Source organism: Melanaphis sacchari, unplaced genomic scaffold (assembly GCF_002803265.2).
Source record: "Melanaphis sacchari strain LSU unplaced genomic scaffold, SCAv2.0 Contig565_pilon_pilon, whole genome shotgun sequence".
Classification (NCBI taxonomy): Eukaryota; Metazoa; Arthropoda; class Insecta; order Hemiptera; family Aphididae; genus Melanaphis; species Melanaphis sacchari.
Window position 1 is genome coordinate 11975 of NW_020271394.1, and position 26938 is coordinate 38912.

Here is a 26938-nt window from a genome sequence, read left to right on the forward strand (position 1 = left end):
GTCGTTGTGAGGGGGCGGGGGGGGTGTGGCTTCGACCGTATATCTATTATCCGTGGGCGGCGGCGGCCGATGGTGTGGATGAATGGGGGGGGGGGGGTGGCGGGGCGGCTGAGGGCTCAGGTGTCAGAACACACCAAAATATCCTACTATTAGTAAACAATAACAAACTGCATTATGCGCAACATATTAACCGAAGGAAAAGCTTTTTCGTTCTTTTCCATAAGGAACGGCGTTTTCTTTTACGTTTGCTAACAGGCGGAACTTCTGTACTAGGTTCGATATCAGAAATGTGTGGTGAAATTGGCATAGGGATGTCCTCTATTCCTATAATATCTGTAGGCGGCAAGTTTAATAAAATATTTGGCATTGATAAACACCCTCTTGCGGGTGAACGGGTAAATTCGGAATGGTCTTCAGTGTTGTCATCCGAAATCTGCGACGAGGAATCAGGGGACGGGATCTGGACTTCTTCGGGTGGGGCCATCAATCTGGCATTTACTATGGCCATCAATATCCTAAACTGCGGCCCGGAGCAATTTTCCAATTTAATCAGTTGATTACAATAAGTTGGTGCTATTGGTGGCTGTTGCACTGGGACTTTGACGGGTTTAACTTTAACACCATCACGGCCAGTTGTCAAAATACTAATATTTGGCATCGACTTACTATATGTTCTTTCTTTCGGGAGTACTTGGCTTTCCAAAACTGTAATTGGTAAACTGCCGAATTTTTCTGCCGAAATAGTGTTAGATGAAGTCGCAGTAATCATTATTTTGTTTCTCATACTATCGTTCATCGTATTAAAATGTGAATAAAATAATATGTAGATTTAAAAAGTTAGAACAACCGTACGGTGTGTTTTCTGAAACGATATTAAATGCAAACAGTTATTTCACAAGCATTTTACACCTCAATACTATATGGTTGACAATAGCAACAATATGTTTTAAATTATTTATTTGTTTAATTAAATATCGCCAACTAGGCAAAAATAGTCCATAAATAATCAAAGAACAGACAACAGAAAATAAAATATAAAATATCGATTAAAATTTGGACTCAAGTGTTCAGAGAGTTGTATTTTTATATGCGTTACCTTACTTTCTCTGACTATCCTAACAAATACTCTGCTGCAAATCAAGTATAGTGCTTGATCACAATATACTAAATATTATTATAGTTTATATATTAAATTAGCTCTGATGAAACATTTTTTTTTTTTAAATATTTAAAAAGCATACAAAAAAATACTGTTTAGTGAATAATAAAGTTAATAGTTGAGTATTGACTGACTATTGAAAAAATGTACATTAAAATTCTAATACTTAAATAATGAAATGTTTAAAAAAAGAATATAATACGGCCGTTGATAAATATAGTCAACGTGGACGTTAAAAATTGTCCTGATGTATTGGGGGTGTTATAAATATGAAATTCCAAAACTGTTCTCAGTTTGGGTTTTCTCCACAATTCCGAGCGTGAGATTAATATTTTTGTTGCAGGTTATCTTGCCGTCGGATAAATATAGCTTTTGTCTATCACTCGATTCTTTTTTTTCGCAAAATATTTAATATTTATTTGTTTACGTTTAAGATTTTTAGTGAGTCAAGGAATGCATATATTCTGAGCTTTTACAATGATTTTGATCATTATTATTTTATTTCATGAACAAGATTTTCATGGATTAATGACACGGGTTCAAAAATATCCATGTATTCTTTTTATAAATTAATAATATACGTACATCATTAATAGATAAATAGATACTTAACTAATCGTTATTACTTACATAAAATTGTGCATATATTATTATTAGGCATAATTATGTTAGCGTTAAAACGGTTTTAGATCTATGAATATTTGGATTTTCACCGGTAAATAAAATAATTCAAATTTTTAATATATAAAAAAGCCTGTGTATTCACGGATTTCAAACTGTTTTAACGCCTTTATGAAATTAATTTTAAAGTTCTATATATATATATATATATATGCAGTCGTTAATGGAAATTAAGTTAGTTTTGGAGTTAGGTAAATAAACACCTTTTTAATTCACATTAGGTTAATGAGCCTTAATTATTTAATTCGATCAAAATCAAATTAACTATAACTTTGGATTAAAAAAATGCATATAAACATCAAACAGCTTGCAAATGTTTATTTTCTACGTACATTTTAAAATAAAAATTATAATAATATACACCGATAACCTGTTACTTAAAAATTTACTTTTTATCATTATTAGACAATAAATTATTATATATTAGGGGCGATTAAACTGCAGCTCTTGTCATAAACTTATATGGCTCGCATTTTATCGTAAGATACAAACTTAATACAAAAAATTAATTTCAATATGAATTTATGAATTTATGTATTTGAACTTTGAAGAAGTATAATATTTTATTAAATTTCAATTTATAGAAAAAATTTACAAAAAAAGGTGTTTTTGATATAATATTTAAATATGTATTTATTTTTATTTTTAATTATTATCATATAGATATATTTTTCGCATTTTATATATTTTATTACAATTGATATATAATTATCTTTTTTTACGATAATCATATACATACAGTAATATGAATTTTTTTATTTTGGGTCTTCTATATTTATTAATATATTGGGTGGCTCGTAACTCGTAAGTATATTCTTGCTGGCCACCTCTGTTATAGATTAAAAAACATTTTGATCAAATTAACTTAAAATTAAATAAAATTCTACAGCTTAAGGTGTAGGTAGGCACGTAAAAAGCGTTAATGCATTAAATATTACACATTATAATATGATCGTTTTTTTTTTATTTATTTTCTAGACGTATAGAAAATACGTTTTTTTTTCATCTTCCTTCTTTTTGAGATATACAATCTTCATTGATATAATACATAATATTAGTATTCTCTGTTTAAATGATACATATTACATAGTATAACTTTTAGGTAACTGTACTCAAAAAAAATAGTGAATTCTTAAACAAAGAGAATATTTATTTTATACGATTACACAAAAAATTCTACAGAGAGGTCAGTGAAATGTATACATGCGTAAAAAAAATGTTTGAAGAAATATCAGGAAGTGCAAATTTGCCCAGCTTTTTTGGAATAATTTTAGTGTTGCTGTTTTAATTTATTCTTAACACACCGCTAATCTTGTATTAATATGACCAAAGTGAGTTGAGCACCCGTTTGAATTTTTATTTTTTATTTTAATTATACTGTATCGTTCTAAAATTCACGATAATTATAATATATTTTAATGATACGAGTTTGTTATGAGTAATGAGAATAATAATTGTATGTAGTAATGATATGTTTATTGTTTCATCATAATTTTTTTTCGTATATATTCGTAAATATAATTTTGCTGTACATCGAGATTTTTAAGAGAATTAGAAGACGGCGACAGCAGCGTTATTAAAAAATTAAGAATGATAAAACCATACGGAGCTGATCTTTTAGTAGAGAAAATTGAATGCACGAACCACATTTTGCGAAATTAATCGATTCGTCTTAGGGATTTTTCTACTAAAAGGAAAAGTTCATCTGGAAATATTGTACCCGGCTTTATCAGAACGAAATTAAAAGAAAACTTATTGAGATTACGGTAAGTAAATAATTTTGATACCTATATTTTATATTTGAATATACATTATAACATTTATAACATTATAACACGAAATATATATGCTTTACTAATTTGTAAAATAGACAATAATATTTATGATATATCTATATATTGTACCTTATATGTATTTTGCATAGTTTTGCTGTTTCAGAGGCGATAATGTATAAAAAACAGATGAATATACCACACGATGAAAAAGTCAAACAATTGAAGACTGATACATTGAATGGACCTTTTCTTGAATTTGGATCTCATGACAAATGCGACGGGTATAATACTATAATAATTAATAGATATTTTGTATCATATATTGCAATTTTAATTTGTATCTAGGTATTTTTGTACGGGTAGTAAATCTAATGAGATTGATTTAGTTTTCGAATTACAAAATTGTGGTGTATGGAATGATTTGATATCAGCTGTAAATTTAGTGGCATATCATGCTAATAGTTTGATACATCATGTAAATAACAATTATGTTGAAGGTTACAATAGTATAGTTGCAAAATATGTTGGGGGTAAACGCATCAACTATTCGTTTAAAGGTAAATATTTTATTTCATGTACTTACATGAAAGCAAACATTGTGTACATTGTGTACAACAACCACAGATATATACTAATACTAGATAGCCGTCTTCGTATACACCGCCGCAAAATAATTGAAACCGACGGCCGACGCCATATGCAAAGAATACAACTCGGTAAATAAACGTTATCAATATTAGACTTTTATCAGTATAATACATATTATTTTATTATAGACATTTATTTATATCATTGTATTACTTAGTACTTACCTATATTTTATTATTTCTCACTTTTTCAGTTCTCTGTTTTATAGTATTAGACAAAACTGTTAATTAACCTATACAGTATGTATTTATACTAATCTACGTAAATTTGGGATATAACTAAATTGTAATGTTTTATGAATTATGAAATATGAAATAAGGGAACATTGTCAAAAATACTAGGATATAAATTACAGATACTACCTTATTATAATTACTTATATTATTAACAAAAATAACAATTAGTAAACAGTAGGTAATACAAATATAAGTAGGTAGGCACATACAACATTATTATAAATATATTATTAAACAAACTTAGTTGTGTATAAAAAAAGGTAGTTACATGACATTATTATTATTTAAAAAAACGACGAATTTGTACACTTAGCAAAAAAACGTAAAGTAAGTGTTCATATAATTATTGATTATAAAAAAGAATAGTTTTTGTTAATTTTTGGCGTTTACTCACAGGGTTTAATAAGTCTGATGATGAGAAATGCTGTTACATTATTTTTTAATTAGTTATTCTATAGAATACACTTATAAAAAATACATTTTATGATTTTACATGTTCTCTTTTGGTTGGGTATAGTTATAAAGAACAACATTATTAAATCATTTTATCACAAGTCATTACTCATGTACTTTAAAAATTAAGTAGTTATTTTAAGAAAACATTTTTTTTTTTATACCTATGTTTTTTAAATTATCTAAGAGCCCTTTCATATTCTTTATTGTGGCTTCTCGTCTTCTTAATTTTTGTTTTAAAAGCCGAATTTGTTTTTTGTACTTAGTTGGAGTACTAGTTGGAATTTTTGGTGACACAGGGAAACTAATTTCTGAACGCATTTTTTTTGATGGAGTAATTAGTACAGGGGAACTTGTTGCTTTTGGCATCTTAGTTTCTGTCCATGACCAAACCCATGACTTGTCTTTATTATCATCATCACTTGACGATAATAATAGTCGTTTTCTTGTTGGTGTTGTAATTAAGACATCTGACTGATGCATAGGTGATTCACTGGATATTGAAGCTGTAGATAGTATACAATTTTTTAAAATTAACTAAATATACATAAAACATGTTATTAAATGTTGATAATGATTAATGATTTACTTGATGCTACAGGTCTGCCAGGAAAAACTGATGGCACACTATTGGGCTTAAGTTTCAACTTGTAACTGCCTCCTGGACTATTAACAAAATCTGTTTTTAAAAAATGGATGTTACATATTCGGCTCGACTTCTTTGGTATAAATCCTTGACGATTTATAGCCAACATCCATTTTTCCAAACGAATTCCATCATTAATTGGAAACCTAGATATAATATTTAAATTGTATTTAGATATCTACTCTAGTTTCAAAACATAAAAAATTTTGAATTGTACATACGTAAAAAAGTGGAAATCGCTATCAGTACTTCCTCGAGATTTGCAATTTGGAACAACGCAACAAGTAGGCATTATGAAGTTGTAAAAAAAATGTATAATAGCTATAAATTATAATTTAATTTACTATTTACCAATAATAAGTAATTTATTATTCAACTAGAATACTGAACGACTGAACAGAATATCATAATATTATTGTTGTTGTTTACTAAGTGATAACGTTTGTTTACCGAGAGTATTCTTTGCATATGGCGGCGTGTTTCACTGATAACAAGAAGACTGCTATCTAGTATTAGTGTATATCTGTGACAACCATAGACATATAATAGATTATATGTCTATGGTGACAACAACAGGTATGTTATTTTTGCTAATAGCCCACATAATAAAATAATGTGTTCTCAGAATCTCCGCCCTCACCGTTCCCCACCAGTGAGATGGTGTCACTAACACTAATGATTAATTACTACGCACACACTTGTAAGCTTGCACGCGCCCTTTATATTATTGCCTATACTAAACTCCTTAGAAATGTACGTTTGCAATCCTCTTAATAGTATTTATTAATGTTATTATATACCATTATAAGTATGGCAGTCAATAAGGGTTTCATACAATTATAAATTGTTTGATCATTTGTCATTAATTTATATTTATAAATTAATTCTTCAATAGTAGGTAAGAGATGTTCAAAATATATGTTAGTATCACCTTGAAGTAAATCCAAACTTATTAAAACTGGCCCCATTATTGTTTGATATTGACACATAAAATCAATATTAGTTCTATTAAATCTGAAAAAATTATTTATAAAAAACATAAATAATTAAATATTAATAAATTAATATTATATTGTTAGAATTTATAAATTACCTAGCATTACCCAATTCATTCATTACAATTCTAAATTTGGGTTCATTATTTTTTATTAATTTATTAATCAACATCACCGCATCATACAATGAATTTCAACGTGTTTCGTTGGGCGTGATTAAATAAACGCCAAGATTTTGTTTAACTAAATCAGCTGATTTAGTTAAGCGACCTTGTTTATTCCACAAAGTGATAGATCTGGCAAGTGTTTCTAGATAGTTTTTTAAAAGCAGGATTAGACAAAGTTTTTTTAGAGTCCTGGAAATAAGTTACACAAATAAATTATTTTATTTGTACAAATCTGTAATATATAATAAAAAAAAATTAAACAAACATAATTTAATGATATTTAAGACTGGAATTTAAATAGATAATATTTAATGTCAAGCATAACTTTACTCATATCGGAGAATATTTTGTTATATTTTTATCATTTAAACTATTTAAAGTTTAAACTGACAAAAAAAAAAAAAAAAAAATGTACTTATTTAAATATGTATTTTATATCTAAAGAGTATTTTAAGACTGCTAAATAAATATTCATTATTATTATATTCAAAACCCAATCTTTTCTATAAAAATATTTTGTATTTTATTTAGCAAAATTATAAATAACAAATTCTATATTTTATAATTTAAATATTTCAGGTTAACTACTTAAAAACATTTTTAATTACCACTGTTGCAATTAAATTAATTGTATGTGTACATCATCGATGGTGTTTAAGTAAAGTATATTGCAAATCAAAATCATTGTCTTCATCATTTAGAATGTTCAAGTTTATTACATCAATTTCTTCTAAATCTTCATTTATTGAATCGTTCACTGGTAATCTAATAAAACTTTCAGCATTTTCATTACCAAATATATGACCAGATATTCTAAACAATAAAAAAAACTATAGTGGTTAAAACAGGGTTAACTAAATGGATTTTGTTAGAAACAAATGTTATGAGCAATAATTACAAATTAATAATTAATTACTCACTTAAAAAATTTTACAAAATTAGAACCATTGTCAGTAGTACAATAAGATAATTTACCTGAAATCTCAAACTGAATGTATACTGCATCCATAGCTTTGGCTAATATATCAAACGTATGTGAACCTTCTAGTCAATTCAATGCTAAAATACGAGTACTTCTTGAAAAATGTTCATTAATCCACATGACAGTTATTCCAATGTATGATCTAACAAAATATAATATTAAATTGGTATAATAATAGATAGGCATGTAACTTGTTAAATTAAATTAAACAAAACAATTTTACTTTTTAAAAATCGACCAACCGTATGCAACCATAGCAATATGGGGACATTTGGACATCTCAAATTTCATTTGTAAGGATAATTCTTGAAAATCACTCAATTTTTTTCAATAATGTAAGCCGAGAAATAATTTTTTTGTTTGGAAAACCTTCAGAAATTATTTCCTTTAAAACTGGATTTTCAATAATTCTAAATGGTACATTAGCACTCACAATAAATTGTTGCAGTAGTTGATCTAAAGTAGGTACCTGAAATTAAAATTATAAAGTACTATGATAAATAATTTGTAAGTATTAATTAATTATAAGTAATTAATAGTTAAAAATTAAAAATTATTATTTTTCACTTGATAGTAAAATATATTTGTATGTTTATGTTTGTCAAATTTCTGTTTAAATGTATAAAGAATAATATTGTATAGGTATATATTAAAATAAAAATTTGCTAAAGCTCCAATATAATAAATCAGAATTAAAAGTGGGTAGGTAATTAAATCATAACACTAAAATATCTCAACATATCATGCACGTTGTAAATCAATAACTGTACTTTTGTTTTAATGACCTAACTTGAAAGTGCAATAACTAATAACTATTTAATAGGATAAAAAAAAAAAAATAAACAATTCATATTCTTACTTTGACTAGTAAACTTTTTGTTCTTCAAACAATCTTCTAAAACTGGTTGTTTTGTCTCGTTATTTTTATCTGATTGCTTTAAAGAATTACAAGCATTATTCTTCAATGATCCATCATTAGATCTTTTTGAAATGTTTTTGTTTGCTACATTATCAATTGTTTTTAATAGATTTGGATGTTTTGTCTGAATACAATTAAATAATATAATCTTTAACTCTTAACAAATAATTTATATTTTTGTAAGTAAGAACTAAATTGTGTATTTGTGTGGTATTTAAAATTAATTTAATACACACAAGACAGATAGTGCTTACGCTTAAATGTTTTTTTAAATTACAGTTGGAACGTGAATCCACCTAACACTTTGTACCGACACAAATTAAGCACTTAACTTCCAACTTTTTATAAAAAAAATTATCCTCAATGACTCTTAATACTTTAAAATATTTTTGAAAATTTGCCCATGGTAAAATTGGTTCTCCTAAATCTGCAACCTGATCTACTTCGTTCGAAGAATTACAATAACTCATTGTATTAACCAAGCAGTTTTAATATCGAACCGTTTGCTGCTATTAATTTTACACTATCCATTGGTTTTGGCTTGATTTCCAAAGGTAAGTTATCAACATCAATTATACACATGGTAGCCCCAGTGTCTATTACAAAATTATATTGTTTATTATTAATATTGCATATTACCTCAAGTCTTAGACCTGGTTCAAATGCAGCCGGATTACATGTCGTAATATACTTATTTATTGTATTGTCATTAGTTTTTCGTTTTTCATCTATTATTTTTTAATACTCATAAATCATATTGAATACTATTATAGTTGCTAGATGTTGATATTTTATTTTCATTTTATAAATTACTTATATTATAATCGTCTATGTCAATTTTATTTTGCTTTTTGTTTTGTTTTATGTATTTTTTAAATTTTTGTGTCGGAAACGAGATCACATCATTTTTAAATTTTTTTCCAATTATTGAATCTAACAATGCTATATTACAATTTTGTGTTTCGGTAGAACTTTTTTTGTTGGCACAGAGGGAGCCTAACCGCACTCTCTCGATTTAAAAGTTTTTTTGATTAGTTTTATAAAACGAAGCTTTATTCGTATTAATTTTATTATCAAACATTTGATTATTAGATTGTTGATTTGTGACATTATTTACGTCTACATTTTTACCTGTGAGCCGTATTCAATCGATTTTGATAATTAATAAATTGTGCTCAGTTTAGGACGTTTTATAAGAAAAAATATAATTGAAAAAGTCACTATCACCACCACGCATACCTATATCTGTGTATTGTTACGCGCTGGATTTTTTTCATATGCATCTACTTAATGGATGTCGTATGATGACTGTAGTATGTAAATATAATGTCATTGTTAATAATGGTCGTATATATATGAGTATTAATATAATATACAAAATTTAAAACGATCAAGTATCAAAGATATAATATATTTCGAACCGTGGTGGTGATAATGACTATACATTACCTTTAATAAATGATTTTTTTTAAAAATATTTTTAATACAATATCTGGGCAATATTATTAGTATAGATGATTCAAAAAAAAAAAAATAGAACAATTTTAATAAATATTGCTGTGTTTAGCAATTATTTTATAAAAAAAACATTTAGTGAAATAAATTAGATTAAATAAAAATAATAATAATATAAAAATTAATTAATTATTAATTATGTAATTGTTAGAATAAATGTACTTCACAATATTTTAAATGTATAATTTAAGCTAATTTATCATTTGATGATTATTAATTATGTATAATAATGTAATATTAATAATTTGCAATAAAAACATAATATATTATGCAGATTATTTTGTATAAATACTTCACAATTTACATTTCTCAATATACCTTGGACATTGTATACATTGTCCGCAGGGCCGGCTTTAGATACGATCGACGTGTGTGACGATACAGGGGCGTCAAAATCAGGGGCACGCGCGAGAGGCGTTAAAATTAGAAAATTTTAGAAAAATTTCTTTATAATTTCAGTAAAATTCTAGCTTAGAAAAGGATGAATTACTAAAATATTGCGCTGATCTCCAAATAGCTTTGATTGATCGGTTAGAAATTGAAGCAGTTTTTCTTTGCGACGAATTAATTAGCATACAACACTTCACCAAAATCAACGATTGCAATTCACCCCTCGATGTACTTAACTAATTTAAAAAAATCAATTAGAGGATTTATACCCCTTAATATGGATTTCATTAAGAATTTTGTTTACCATACCGGTCACAGTCGCAAGTGGAGAAAGAAGTTTCTCCAAACTTAACAAAAACTTACCTTAGGTCAAATATTGCACAAGCCACATTGACATCCCTAGCTACACTGATTATTGAAAATGCTTTTGCTCAAAATTTGGACTTCTCGGAACTAATTAAAGTATTTGCAGATAAAAAAGCAAGAAAAGTAAACTTACATTAGATTTTTTTTATATTTAGTACCTCTGTAACAAAGTATTTTACTAATAATAAATTATATTTTATATTGATAATTACTATACAATAATAACAAAACTAAGAAAGTATATTTTTTTGAATTTGACTAATTTCCTTAATTTTTCCTGTTTAATGTTTAAAAAGAGTGTGAAGGGCACCGACATAATTTTTGCACTGGTCGCTGAAAAAGCTAGAGCCGGCCCTGATTGTCCGAATATTCCACTTTACCCGTAACATATTATATATACAGATAAAAATATAACATGCATGTATAGTGTATAATAAATCTTTATTATCTTACATTCGAAAATTTTTTTATTTTGACCTCTCTAAAATATTACTTATGGGCGCCCATGTAACGGCCGTACTCCCGCGCATTAACTGATACTACAAAATAATTTTTAAATTAAAATACAATTTTTTTTCGACATTTTACTACCTATGACAGAATTTTGACTGTTAATAATAAATTATACAAATGAAAGAAGAAACAAAAAGGTAATTTAATAAAAACTAATTATTTTAATGCAACAGTTATTCTTTATCTAAAATTTTTAGGTGAGGCACCGCCTCACTTGCCTTACACCAAAACCGCCACTGGTACAAAATTAAAAATTATCAAATAATTAAGATATAATATATTACGAACCGTGGCAATTAGTTTAATGGTTATATATATTAACTTACACAATACACGATATACAACAATTTAATTATTATTTCGTGATTATTTCGTATGTACGTACTGAATATCATAAAATGATAAATAATAATATTTATTTATATTATATTAATATATTTGTATTTATATTAATTATATTAATAATAATATTTTTTTCATCATTTTGTGATAATCATTAAGTACATATGAAATAATTATAAAATCATGATTTGGATTGATGAATGTACAATGATGATTGTAAATAATTTAATTGTTAATATATAATGGTTAGATATAATAATAATGTATTCGTGTATTAATATAATATACGAAATTAAAATTAATCAATTATTAAAAATATAACATAATACGTTATGATTATTGTTTTATTATTTTTTTATTTTTATTTAGCCACGCGCCTTGGGATCCCGCCTTAAGTGAGACGTTTACATCGATTGCAGGATCTAGGTCCTAGGACGTCTCGGCGCGAGACCGTTTCAGCGAAAATTATTAGTAAAAAAAATTGTAATTATAATGTAAAATTTGTATTTGATAATAAAATAAGTACCATGTTTATTTCAATTCATAAATTTAATAAATAAATAAATAAATAAATGAACCAAAATAGTTATAATTATTTATAGTCAATGTATGCGCTGTCGCGAGCTCTTGGCTAGCAGTTGGCTCGACAACTCGCACCGTATAATGGTTAAAAAAAAATACGAAGAATTTAAATTCACACAAGATTTAATAAATAGGATGACCTATACATTATAATATAAATAAAATAATAATTAAAGTATAATATTATTTATCAATCGATATTAGGTATATATACGTATAAATAAATGTACTGTACTACTGTGACTATTAAGAAGTTCCCTCGACAGCGCATATAAATCGCACGTAAATAAAAAATAATATGAAAAAAAAATATCGACCCCAGTGATAGGCTGAAAATCATAAAATTATCTGACTGGTTTACAGCCAGATCAACCATAAATTATTATCGACTATGTTCATAACAATCTCTCGTGTAATAATAATAACAATAATATTCGTACTAATAAAGAGATATCAAAATATTATTTCTATAACTCTCTGCACAGTGAAACAAACTTGTATAATTATCATAGACATAAGTTCATTGTTACGAGTATTTGGTCGAATTTATTACGCGCCGAAAAGTACCTTGACGTAGGTATCGCCGAAACGGTCTCGCGCTGAAACGGATGTCTTCGAATCGACATTTCGCCGAAACGTCCAGCGCCCAACTTTCGACGCCGAAACGTCCCATTCCCCCTACCCTGTACACTGCTCTTCGACGGTTGACGACCAGTTAGTCGTTAGTCAGGTGTCACTAGTCACTACTCCGTAGTCCGTACTCATTGCGACATTACTAATTATTGCTCTGTTGCTCACGACGGTCGCGTTTTGTTTACAGAACGCACTATAAATTTTGATTTTAATATTTTGTTTCTTTTTAAATATTTATTGAACTGAATAATACGGGTTCACTAAAGTCTATTTTTATCAGCAGTGATTATTCAATACGATCGAGATTTATTCGTTTTGGATAGGAAAACATGAGTGAAATTACTATGCCTGTTTCTCAGTTTCAAGTCCAACGTGAGTATAATTTAAAAATTAAAATCTCATAATTATTGTTTTGTTAATGTCATTGATGGTTATATTTCACTCGGTTCAAGTATAATGATATTATTTATTAATATTTTATAGATTGTTATTACGCAATAGCTTATAATGAAGGGGCTAAAACTAGAATTTTTTTTTTTTTTAACTTAAAATGTTTATTTCCACAATCTGTTACATTTAGAACCAATAAGTGTTAGTGATGTTAAGATTTTTTTATGGCTAGAATAACAGAATAAAGAAACCTTCCATTGAAGGCACTTTGACAGTTAATTAATTAAGTAATTTTTACAATATACAAGTATATACAGTTAGAATGAAATTAGGTTATATATATAAACATTATTTTTTATTTTTTTTTAAGTTAGCAGGACCTGGCACGGCGGCCCCACCGCCTTTTCAATCTTTTTTGTGGATTACCAGGAATGTTTGCTGACGCAAGGCTTTTTATTAAGGGATTTGCGTGGTTTTGTATATTAAGGTTGAATCGCTTATAGGAGGTTTTTGCTACATCTTGGACAGAAGATATGGCAAGATCATGATGTAGGGATTGGTTTGAGACATAAAAAGGTGCTTTGGTTATAACACGAAGGGTTTTTGATTGGAAGCACTGTATGCGATTTATGTTCGAAATCTTTGTAGAGAATTAAGATAGTTTTTTTTTGTATTACGAGCAGGTAAGTATAGTCGTTGCTGAGTAGTGTAGTGGCGTAGTGTTGCGAAATACAAAAAACCGAATTTGATTTCTTCAACAATTGTATTCCATTAAATCACTAAGATTGTTATATTGGCGTATATCGACTCCGCCGGCTACTCTTTATATTATTTACATATTTATTCGGCTGGCTACTGCTTATAATAATTGCATATTCATTCCGTCGGCCACCGGTCGTTTATCCTTCCATTGTAAATTTATTAAACCTAGTTCGGAAATTTTCGGAAAGTTACTATAAAAAAATAAAAAATACATCCAACCAACTTTTGACCACATTGTTCGCATTAAGATTAAATATTAATATTAATAATAATTTAAGTAATAGTTATTTTTTTCATAAAAGTTAAAAATTCTGTAATACTTTAAACAGAAATTTAATAATATTTATTGTTGATTTATTTTATCATAACAATACAAATATTTGTATAATTAAATACCTACTATAAATTTGTTATTTATTCTTAAGAGGCGCAATTAATTTTTTTAATTTCAGAGTGACGTAAACTAATAAAGTTTAGGAATCACTGCTATATATTTTAAATACATATACAATGGGGGGGGGATAAACAATGTCCGGCGGAATCAGTGTGTAAATATTATAAATAGTAGCCGACGGAATCGATAATTCCCCTGTTATAATTCAGTGGAACCCAAAAGCGCAAATCGTCTTAATTTTTTCGATAGACCAAAAGTGCAGTCATTTTGTGCTTTTGTACCTTAGTAGTGGGATAAATGCGCAAAAATAAATATTGTACTTTGTACTTGTTACACATTAAGTTTTCTTTTAAAATAATTAATTTTTCAGTTAAATTATTTATCTTAATTAACTACAGTGCGTGACAAAAAGGCGCTTGAAGAATATATTTAGTTATAATATACTATATACTACAAGTGTATACAAATTATGTTATTACCATGTTAATTATTATTAAGTATTTTAATTAATACTTTCTCATATATTTTTTTAATTGTCCTAATAGCCATAATTATCATTCCTTAATTATTATTTTACTATTTATATATATTATTATATAAATCGAACAAAAACATAAACTTGTTGATTTAAAAATTCTAGAAATAAAATAAAATAAAATGGAGATGAGCAAGCCTGGTAAATATATATATATACATATATATATATATATATATATATATATAGGTTAAGATTTAATAAGAACTATTAGAATTATTTTACTATTAATTGTATATTTTATTTATAGCTGTAAAAAATTGCTCTTTTAATTTTCTTAATATTCCATAGTAATGGTTTAAATTTTATAAAGTGGCCTACTTTATATTACAAAAATGATAATTATTATACTAATACCCATAAAGTATGACATATTATATATTATATATATATATATTATTTGCATCAGTGTGTCTATGTGAAGACATAAATGTTTTATTAATATTTATTCTTATTTTTATGGCCTCAATCGCCTCCAGCTGCAACACCAAAACCGATGGGTCCTAAAAGTACATTTATTTACTGTAGTTCATGCAACAAAAAAAATCATACAGTTGTTTTAAAGAAACATAAAGCTATTGCTTGGTTGAGTTGTTTACTGTTATGTTTGGGTGGGTAAGTAATAAAACAACACTTTTGATTTTCATTGTTATAAGTTATAATAATTTGGTCTAAGGAAAATATTTTCGTTTATACAGTGTAATCACGGTTTCAGATAACACCCAATATTTTGGCTGGATGGTCATTTTGTTTTAAAGTATATTACAATAGTTATTTAAGTGACCTGTTGTGGCGCGGTGGTTGGCCTCGGCCACTACAATGTGTTTTGAAGTCAAGCATCGGCCGGCATCACTAATCTGGGATGGGTGAGACCACCAGGGTTCTTACATACTTGTAACATTTGCGCGTAACGTAACGTAGACGCACTATTCGTAACTCGACCTAGCAACATCTATTGACGCGACTCGAATTTTCCGACAACTATTGGAACGCGATGTAACTTCGTTGCGCATCAACTTTTGTTACTCGAGGGTTTTACGCCTTTATACGTCCATACGTCTATTGCTGTTACACGTCTACGTTACGTTACGTGCAAATGTTGCAAGTTTGTACGCAGTTTTTGGTGACGAATCTATGGCCCAAACAGATACACGCAGAGACGTTCCAACCCTAAAAAACAAACCCGGCACAAAAAATCTACTGTTCCTATCCACAGCTAATAGCCTTAGTTGCCGGGTTTTTAAAATAAGATTAATAAAAAAATTATTTAAGTTAAATAATTATATTATGAAACATATTTTATTTTAGCAATGTAATATTTATGAGCACCATAAAATAGTTATGTTAATGATGTTTGCATTTATAAATAAAAAATTAATGAAAAATTAATAAAAAAAATTAATATATAATATATGTATTGAAAGAAAAAAAAACATAATATTCTGTAGAATCAAACTTTGAGATTCAAAATTTAATTAGTAAATACAAACATTTTTGCATCATTTATCAAATACTTAACGTTTCATCCTAAGGGCTAAGATTATTTGATCTATATAGAAACTTAATAGCATTTTATATTCTACTCAGCTTCCAACTACAATATTATAGTTTCATTAATCGCAACAATCAGAAACAATGTTTAATAATTAAATATTAATCCACAAATTTTATAAAAAAAAACAATCTATATTAATTAATTCATAAACACGCATTACTAAAAAATGAATACTCAAACAGTTTTTTTTAAGAACTTGATTATAAGTTACGCGCATAGTCTTGCGTAGATTTGTGAGTCCTGACTCACAGAATTCAATCTGACCCCTCCCCCTCCGTACAGTCACACAAGAAAAAAAATTTACCATGCTCATGGGCAATAAGTTCATTTTTATTTTTGTAAATATCTATGATTTTGATTTATTTTGTTATCAATTTCCGCCTTACTACTTTCTTAGGTTCAAAGTACCTACCCATCTACGTATAAAAAAAGCTCAGGTGGGGTTAAAGCCCAATCAGCCTTAATCGTGTGCACGTCTATGGTTACACACATTTAGTAAACAATTACAAAATAATTGCAAAAACTGATGACAAAATATTTAAAAAAATAAACAGTTGTGAATACTGACTAAAAACTTAATATTGGAGTTGATACATTGCAGCCACTATAAGAAATAAATAAATATTATATATATAAATAGTAGTCTTACTCATAGGCGAAACTAAACATTTTTATTAGGTCAGGCCAAATAAAATATATATAAAAAAATATGTGCCCAAATAATTATTAAAATATATAATATACATTATAAAAATTTTCAGCCAGTATTAGGTCATGCCATAGCCTGACTGGCCTGACCCGTAGTTTCGCCTATGGTCTTACTTATATACTTATGTTGTATCATAGTAGCTCTTTGTGGTTGCCAAATAAATAATATATTTTTTACTTCTATTTAATGATCAATTATTGTAGTTAATTTGCACTTAAGTATTTCTTAGATTTCCAACAACTCATTTCAACACAAGGTCATCTAGTCAAAATATTAAGTGGTTACTTAAAACCATTGTGATCACATTGTAAACATGTATTGTTTTATAATTATTTAATATTTTTACAAAATTAATTTTTTTTTTTTACTAATAAATAGTGTTTAATTTTATGTATGTAAAATTATATTATTTTTTTTTAGATGTATTTGTGGATGCTGTTTAATACCTTTCCACATGGACTCTTGCTCAAATATCGAACATATGTGCCCAGAATGTAAAGCTTTTTTGGGACAATACAGACCATAAACTAAAATACAACAATACTATTTAAATCAGAAATAGTTTACTTTTATTATTATTATTAGTAATACGACCTTACGCCTTAAAAAAATGCTTTAATATCAATAAAATGCACTAAAAACATTAAAAATGTTATTAATTTCGATAAAAACAAAATTTTGAACAGTTTTGTGTATGTATAATATTATTAAAACTTAAAACTTATAAAAAATTCATCATTATGAAAAATTTATCTTATCAAAAAAATATTTAAATATATTCAATAAAAAAATTTTTTTTGTCTTCTCGCATATCTTTTTTTTTAGTCTGAAAAATGTTTAATGTCAATTAATAATTATTAGTTATAGAGTTTAAATGTATTTTTATTTTTTTTTTTTTTTACCTAATTTATAATCTTTGTTACACTAAACAATAACATGCTGCTTAATATTTTCAAATAAAAATCTTCTACGGTTATCTGTGAGTGTCGTTTTGTATACTAGTATACTGAAAAACTTCGATCAACGTCACAAGAAGTCATTGGGGTAAACTTCATAGATGCCATATCATCAGCAGTTAGTTCTTCAGAAATGTCGTCTCGAGTTGTTGTATTTCTTTCCAAAATATTTGAAATATTTTCATTGCTATATATTCTTTATTTTTTTCAATTACTAACCTAACGCAGCTATGATGGCCCCAGCCGTAGTAGATAAGATCAAACTATCTCATCCCTCATCGGCGTTAGAACAGGTTGCGGATGACAACATCAAAAGCCCGTCGGAACCGGACGTGGCAAAGTCCGATGTCTCCAGTCCGCCTGCTAGAAGATGTATATCAATGCCTAACATTAAGATAACCTTTACGACCGAAGTAATTGAAAAAGAGTCCATCTCGGTGGACATTTTGGAAGACGTTCCAACTGGCACACCAAAGGAAGAGATTGAGTCTGTCGTATATACTCGTAAAGCTAAAAATGTCGCCGTTCCTTATGGAAACAAACTAAAAAAATTTTTCGCTGTTTATTATGCTGCGCATAACGCAGTTCGTTACCTATTGTTTACTGCGTTAAAATTTAAGGTATAATATTTAATATTGTTTGGTTATATTAGATAGCTAGTAGCTATTAAAAATTGTGTTTAACATATATCAACCTTTTTGTTGTGTTATTTTATCGGCTATTAGTTCGTTCTATTTTTTATTATAAAATATGACAAGAATGTAGTAAGTTAAATCTCCTTAAAAGTCTTTCGTGTTTAATAGGTACGTATGTGTATCACAATCATTTCAAACATCTACGATCTACCGATCGCAATGATTTAGTCACTTATCTCCAATAAGTTAACGACAAGCTTTTCAAAAAAACATTTTTATTTGAAATTAAAAATGTATGTTGTGGTTTCAAAAAGTAAAAAGCTTTATCAGAGGGAAGGCGTGAGTTAAAAATGTTAGTTAAAATTTTTCCTGTAATGATGTTTCGAGTTTTTACTATAGCTACTTTAAGAAAAACTTAGGGAAAACATAGTGTAGTATTTTTAATCCTTAGTTATAAACACAAAAAAATTTTATGATTTTTCAACTTCAAAATTATTTACAAATTTTCGCGTTTTCGATAGAATTCGTAAATATTTGAACTATAAACGTTTATAAAAAAAAAATTGTGACTAACGATTTTTAATTTTTTTTAGCTACAATAAGAACAACTCATAAGGAACCTTGTATTACATTTTTAAAATTTTTTGGTCATCCAACAATTTTTATCGACACTTCAAAAAAAAAATTCTCATAAAAATCGATAATTTCAGTGGTCTATAAATAACTCAAAAAAAGTAAAAATTTTTTGAAAATTAAACTGTATATAGATAACGCTAACATAAACATTTGGTGAAAATTTCAAGTATTTACAGTGATTAGTTTTTGAATTACAACGATATAAAAAAATCGATTTGGTCGAAAACTGGTTTTGCGTAAAAATTCCCGTTTTTCCCTCATTTTTTTTTTGTTTTTCTCGATTTTTTTGAAAACTGTTGGAAAATGTTTACTTTTTACCTCTATAATGCACCAAGGATATTCACTTTGTCATCGGAAACTATCCCCGAAGTTTGAAATTGAAGCATTATTTCGACTACTTATGCTGTATACAGACACACACAAAAAAAAAAAAAAAAACACACACATTGTAAAATGAATACATTCATCACTTCGTTGGGTTATTTAAAGTATAACACATCATTGTTGTTTAACTAATGAAGGCACCCGACTACAACAAAATTTAATGTTAATTTATTAATACTTAGAATAATCATGAATTAATTTTTCTGTTAAGTTTATTATATATAGGTAGTTTTATCTATTCCAAATTTTTTCATTTATTTTTTTTTTATATGTATTTTACCGAAGTCGGGTTTTTTTTTCGTAACGTCATATGTATGTCGTTATAATCGATATGATTTTAATTTGTCACACGGTACTCAATATAGATAAGGTTCTCATACAACCTAGTACCTATGTACGTTAATTTTCCAAGGTAAAAACCAATGGAACTTTTATTTTTATTTAATAAGAATATATAGTATTCATTACTCGTACTATACTGACTATAGGCTATACAATATATTCGTACTATCATTTACGTCTATTACATCTAATTAGTTATTACTCGTATAATATATATATATATGATTTCATTTTTAAAATAACACTAAATAATAATGAACACGAAATTAAACATATTTTTTCGTATACCTACGTGTTTTTCATATCAATAAATAATACATACCTTTTTTTATTTATAAAATAGCAATAAATAACTGATAGAAAATATATTTAAATTTTTAAAATAATACAAAATGTTTTTTTTATTATTTGCCTGGCATGAAATAGGCATTTATTTAAATGACTAGGCAGATAGTGAAATTGCATAAACATTAAATTCTTTGACTATATGCCTAGGCATTTAATAAAATGCCTGATTTTACCATATGCCTACAACATATGCAATAGGTAGTTCATCATCTAATTGCTTTCTTTTTTTCGAGTAATAATCGAAGCATATCTTTGTGAGCTATGGGTTCGAATTAAGTTCGAAGTTCTTTTTCTAAAACAGCCTATTTATTAAAATTTTGATTTTCAATGTTTTCATAAAAAGTTAGTGTTGGGCCCTCTAAAAAATGCAGGTAAATATTGCAATTTTTCTTGTTCAGTCCAACTATTAATAGAAGCTGCTCTTTGATATTTTTTTTAAAATGCATCTATGCTCTCAGATAAAGATCCAGAAAAAGTGCCAGGTTTGAAATAGGGTTTTTTACTATTCATTTTATTTGTTTTGGTTTGATTATTTAAGTTTTGACAATTGTCTTTTATTGTTACAAAATCGTTTGAGCAAGATTCTCCGTTTAAATATTTTAATAATCTGTTTTTAAGTTCTACAACTGTTCCCGCACTATTTAAATTTCTTTTATTTAACTCTGAAATTAATTGTGGTTTTTTTAAATTTGTTTATTTCATCTGATAGTGAAATAAAAATTGGTTCTTCTATTTCATTCTCTTGATCACTATTATTTTGTGACATTGGCAAAAATTTTATCTATTCATTTATTTATTTATTTTATTAATATTTTATTATCATTTTTTTGTATCGGGGATTTTTAATCGTGGTAAGAGCCACTAGGTGAGCGTCACTTTGTAATAATATGAAAAGGACTTAAATATATATATATATATATTATTATGATGTGTTACTTTTTCTTCTTTCTGACAATGTTTTCTCTATGGGTGTCTTGAAGGTAACTGGTATGCATTAAAAAATTACAACACTTATTTTATTTGACTTAACTCATTAACTTTATTATAAAACTTTTAATACGTGAATATATATTTTAATTTTTACTATTAACAATCTTCAATGTTTATGTCTTCTTGTACATACGATCTGCGTAGTCTTTTACTCTCGCTTGTGATGGTTTATACAAAGAGACAATAAGGACACTGAGTGTGACTGGCGGTGACCGGCCTTTTTATAATTAATATCCTACGTGTGTGTGTATTTTATCTATTGTTTTTATGATCCGACCATAGGTCATTTTATTATATTGTAATTAAATATTTAATTTTTGTCTTACATGATTATATTAATAAATGACTTGTAGCTAAAGGTCATAATTATTTACTTTATTATATAAATATTTAATTATTATTGCTTGGAAGCACATCATTACATATTGTTACTTATTTTGAATTCCAACAAAAAACAAAAATCGGTTGGGAAGAAATAATTATTTTACAAGTGAATATCCTATAGTAAAAAATTGAATTTCTAACGTTCTTGAAAAATAATTTGACTTTTCAGTTAATTTTTTTATTATCATTTGTAAAAAATCTTATGATAAACTTTTGTTAATTTTCAAATGAGTTTTGTCGAAAACTGTTTTTTGGATTTTTCCCACAATTGTCAATTGATTGTTTGTTTTTCCCTATTATTTTGAAAAATACTGAGAACCTAATGCACATATTAATGCCACTAAAATTAACTTATTTTTGTTTAATTCATGATAAGCTAAACATTTTAAATAAAAATATTATGTAATCTAAGTTATTATTGACACAACATTCACATGGAAATAAAGTAAGGAAAGTCTTCGTAAAAAGTCTAGTCTAAAATAATTATTATACAAACATTACAAACTACTGACATGTATTTATAACATAGGTTTATTCTAATATTTTATATTAAATTTATTATTAATAAAAGGTAGAAAGTATTACGAAAATAGTGGGGTTTTTATTTTGACCACCAAAATATAGCAACGGTTTCTAATTTCATGGATTATACTTTTTTTTAATATATCTCTCTTTGACCCAAAAAATATACCACAATTAAACTATTCTTAAACTAAATATGGCCGTATAATATACGTTGAATGTCCGTAAAATGTTTATTGGGTCGTGCTTCAAACAGTTATACAATCAATACATCCCTTGCTCATAATTTGAAATGCATTATAATATATGTTAGGGTGACTTAGTGTAAATTGAAAATAATCTATTTATTTTCTATTAAATCGTAGTATTGGAACAACTATAGTCTATAATTATAAACTTAGATGTATTTCGTAGTAATACAACTGGACATAATACGTATTACACTATTACGTATAATAATATTAATAATAATTATAAAATAATAGGCATAAACTTTGGTGATTAAATAGTGTAATTTCAGATTTGGAACATTTTTCGTCGCAATTGCGCTATGTTGTTATCCCCTCTGTAACGGATATGTTGTATTTTTTTCTTTTATGGTTTATTGATAAGATGATATCATTTCACGCGCCAATAGCATAGAATTGTGTGCCATGCTCAGTGGGGTAATGTAATAAAAACATTTTGTACATCGCACCAATAGTGATTATTATCTTTTAATATTCTTGTCTATGTTTTTAACGTTTGAATGTAATATTTTTATTCTGTGGTGATGGGTAGTAAACGTGATTTTTATTTGTAAATAATATCTAGTTTTTATTGATAATTTTGATTATTGATGTTCAACTGTTATTATTTTGGCGTTTATGTAATATTTCTAATCGTGATTACACACGTTTACAGAAATTGACTAATAATATATTTAGTAAGTATTCCGAGTAGTAGGTGCCTAATACTTCGAATATGCTGATGTATCAGTTTGAAGCTGTACACTTCAAATTTTAGAATGTATTTTTAATATTGCTTAAAAATGATGGATCCCAATAATTTGCCACACCATGTGTATTTGCACAAAGACCATAAGTACAAATTGAAACTTGGTTTTCATGCAGCTCCTAGCAATCCAAAAGTGTTTTCAAAAGCTATTAGAGATGAACTTAATAATTTAAAGTTTACATACTGTTCTGAGTAAGTTGAAAGTTTATACTGTTACATGTTACTTTTAATTTTTGTATTAATTGCATGCAGTTAATTTTTAATTATTATATGTGTTAATATTTTCAGTTTAAATGGACTGATTATGGGATTTGGTAAAATAAGTTCGAATGAACTTATTCCAGCTGATATCCGACATTGTATCACTGTAGTTGTCAACGTTGATGTATTTATATTCAGACCTCCAGTTGGATCTATAATTGAAGGTTAGTCTTCGACATTATCAGTTTTGATTTAGGCTATTTAGGCAGTGGGCTAGCTTTTCAATATGATATTTACGTAAGTACTTATACATTTAAATGAATTCAATAATTGAAGTCTGTGTCTCCCCATTTGTTGATTTTAATGTAAACTATTTATTACTTATTAGTAAAGAGCAGATTTTTAGGTTCTTAAAAGCTTAAAATATGATGCTAATATGTTCTAAAAAAACCCTTAAATATTCTCTAAATATTCCTTAAACTTGTAAATATACAGATAATATGATTTGTTTTTTTCTCCAAAATAATTTAATAAAAACAATAAATAACTTGTGTACCTTTCCTTTTTGGTAACATATAAAATATTTAATTATAAAAAATACAAAACAGTACATAGGTATATGAATATAATGAAATATATTATATAAAAACAAAATAGTTTAATAAAAACAATACATAACTTGCATGGTCTTTAGTAACAGTTAAGTTATTTAACTATAAAACATAAATCAGTTCATACTTAGTTACCTTTATAAATATAATGAAATATTTATAAAAAACAAATAAAATTAATAAAAACAAAATTAATTCATACTTAGTTACCTACTAAACTATATCACCATCAGTTAGTAATACTGTATCATTTGTTTTATTATATGGCTCTATGCACTGTTTATGTAAATATTTTAAACTTTTATTAATTTTTGGTATTTAAAAAAATAAAAATGAATATTACAAATTTAACTAAATCATCAGACATAAAAGTTAAAATAATAAACAATATAAAAGTAAAAATAGATTTATTATTAGAAATTATTATTATCACATTATTATAAGATCGTAAGTACAATCATAGATTAAGAGTAACAGAATGATCACCATTACCAATTTGATTACAAACAAGTAGATAATTGGATGATTTTTAATTTTTATCATTCTTATATAAAATAATTTTTTTTCCTAGAAAAAATTGTTGCTGGAAAATATCACAAATCGATAAATTAATAATGTATAATATGATTTTTTATGAACAATAATAGAATATATTCTAAAATATGAAAAATAGGCTAAATATTTTATTAAGTCCAAAATATGCTTTAATATGCTAAATAAATTTTTTCCTATGAACTCTGTGATGGATAAGTCGTCCATATTTTTCACTCTCATAAAGCTGCATAAAACCAATAAAAATATGTAAAAACCTAAAAATCCGCTCTCTACTTATTAGTTATAAATTAAAAATAATACATATATATATAATATATCTTATATAGTAAAAGTATTTTGTTTTTGTTAGTAGTAATTAATAAGTTCACTTTAATTACATAATTTAACTAAAGAAATATAACTTATACATTTTGACCACTCCTTAAATGGGTTTCTAAGTACTAAAGTTTTGATTTTGTGCCATTTATCATATCTCAACTCAAATGGTTTTTAATATCATCGCTAAATTAAAAATACTTAATTGTAATTATAAATTATAAAGAAGATTAGCAAATGAAGAATAGTTTATTTTCTAATTTCTTAAATTATGCATTGTTATAATTATATAAAACCTATACTTAAATTTATTCTACAATAAAATTCTGAAATTTTTATTTTTTATTATTTTTTTTTTGTTATAGAGTGTATAAACTGACCCACTTTATTAATCATTTTATACTACCTAAAAAATATGCATTATGTTTTTTTATGGAAAGTCAACAACTTAAATTATTTCAAGTTATTTAGCAAAACATATTTAGTTAGGTTTATGCATAAACAACATTTATATAACTAATTTTATTAATGTCAAAACTTATTTATTGTCATACAAAATTTAAATAAAGAAATTAAAAGTATATAGACTACCACAACTAAAATTAATAATGTATTAATTCCCTAAATATTTTATTTAAAATATATATATATGGTATTTTATTATTTGGTTTAATACCATCATTTAGTTTAAATCAGGTATGCCCAACCCGCGGCCCACAAAGGTGTTCCAACTGGCCCGTGATCGTTTTATAAAAATTAGAAATTTGTATAGGTGTAAAAAAAAAAATTATTATTTACAAAAAAATGTATTTTATTAAGTTTTTAAGAATATAAAATATTTTACAATTTTGAATTTTTACATTAAAAAAATGCATTGGATTTTAGAATATTAATAAAAAAAATTAGTGAGAAATTTGGGCTTGTTTTTCTTTAACCAATCTTTCAATGTTCGAAGTGAAATCTGTAACGCCAATTCTTAATAAGAAGTGTAAGTACAATAGATATACCTATGACTAGTCTATATTTTATCGAAATGAACAAAAAAAAAATAACTCATGAAGCATATACGGCAGTACAAATATACATTTTGAATGTGGCACGCCAGTTGAAAAAGGTTGGGCATGCCTGGTATAAATGAACAGTGGTCATATATAATTTTGAATTTTAAAATTGTTTGAGTTAATTAATTTTGATATAAATTTATCACTTGTATAGTCTATTTTGTGTTTATTTTTAATCACGTGTCTGATTTCTTTGTTTTTTAGCTGTAGTTAACCAAACAAGTGATAATCATGTCAGTTGTTTAGTGCATAATTTGTTCAACGTTTCTATAGTACGACCTGAAAATGAACCGTATCACCAGTGGTCAGGATCTAAAATTAAAAAGGACAACAAAATTGATGTTAAAGTTATATCTTTTGATCTCACAAAAAAAACTTCCTCATATTACAGGAGTAATAATTAAAAAGTAATTTTAAACCTAATTATGTTATAATATAACAATAAATATTAATTAATTATACTATTTGTGTATTTATTTTGTTTTAAATTACAGAAAGGATGACTGTTATAACCCTACGGACATAGAAGATAGTTCTTCTTCAAAATATTCACCCTCAAAAACTGTTGTAAGTGATTTAACTAAATCTTTTAATAAGAATACATCAAGTCCTTCAAAATCTTCATCAAGTGATTCTGAATCATCAACTGGAATGA

General features: G+C 26.5%; 3 protein-coding genes, 1 long non-coding RNA gene and 1 pseudogene across 4 annotated transcripts; 2 read left to right on the top strand and 3 right to left on the bottom strand.

Annotated features, from left to right (window-relative positions):
* Positions 1-4869: 4869 nt before the first annotated feature.
* LOC112599892 (THAP domain-containing protein 4-like) lies at positions 4870-5985 on the bottom strand. The gene is made up of 3 exons (XM_025347015.1): positions 5820-5985; positions 5542-5744; positions 4870-5458 (listed from the first exon to the last, which is right to left on the bottom strand). Exons 1-3 carry the CDS (start codon positions 5888-5890, stop codon positions 5091-5093), a joined length of 642 nt encoding a protein of 213 aa, XP_025202800.1. The 5' UTR covers positions 5891-5985; the 3' UTR covers positions 4870-5090.
* Positions 5986-6390: 405 nt separating this feature from the next.
* Positions 6391-7094, bottom strand: LOC112599891 (annotated as a pseudogene).
* Positions 7095-7384: 290 nt separating this feature from the next.
* LOC112599893 lies at positions 7385-8205 on the bottom strand. Its single transcript, XR_003114975.1, has 3 exons — positions 7966-8205; positions 7736-7884; positions 7385-7573 (listed from the first exon to the last, which is right to left on the bottom strand). It is a non-coding gene; the product is annotated as an uncharacterized LOC112599893 (long non-coding RNA).
* Positions 8206-13131: 4926 nt separating this feature from the next.
* Positions 13132-17943, top strand: LOC112599896 (lipopolysaccharide-induced tumor necrosis factor-alpha factor homolog). Its single transcript, XM_025347017.1, has 3 exons — positions 13132-13374; positions 15563-15698; positions 17768-17943. The coding sequence occupies exons 1-3, from the start codon at positions 13332-13334 to the stop codon at positions 17871-17873; spliced, it is 285 nt and encodes a 94-aa protein (XP_025202802.1). The 5' UTR covers positions 13132-13331; the 3' UTR covers positions 17874-17943.
* Positions 17944-23347: 5404 nt separating this feature from the next.
* Positions 23348-26932, top strand: LOC112599895 (DNA-directed RNA polymerase I subunit RPA43-like). The gene is made up of 4 exons (XM_025347016.1): positions 23348-23732; positions 23829-23965; positions 26488-26690; positions 26778-26932. Exons 1-3 carry the CDS (start codon positions 23575-23577, stop codon positions 26685-26687), a joined length of 495 nt encoding a protein of 164 aa, XP_025202801.1. The 5' UTR covers positions 23348-23574; the 3' UTR covers positions 26688-26690; positions 26778-26932.
* The last annotated feature ends 6 nt before the right edge of the window (positions 26933-26938 follow it).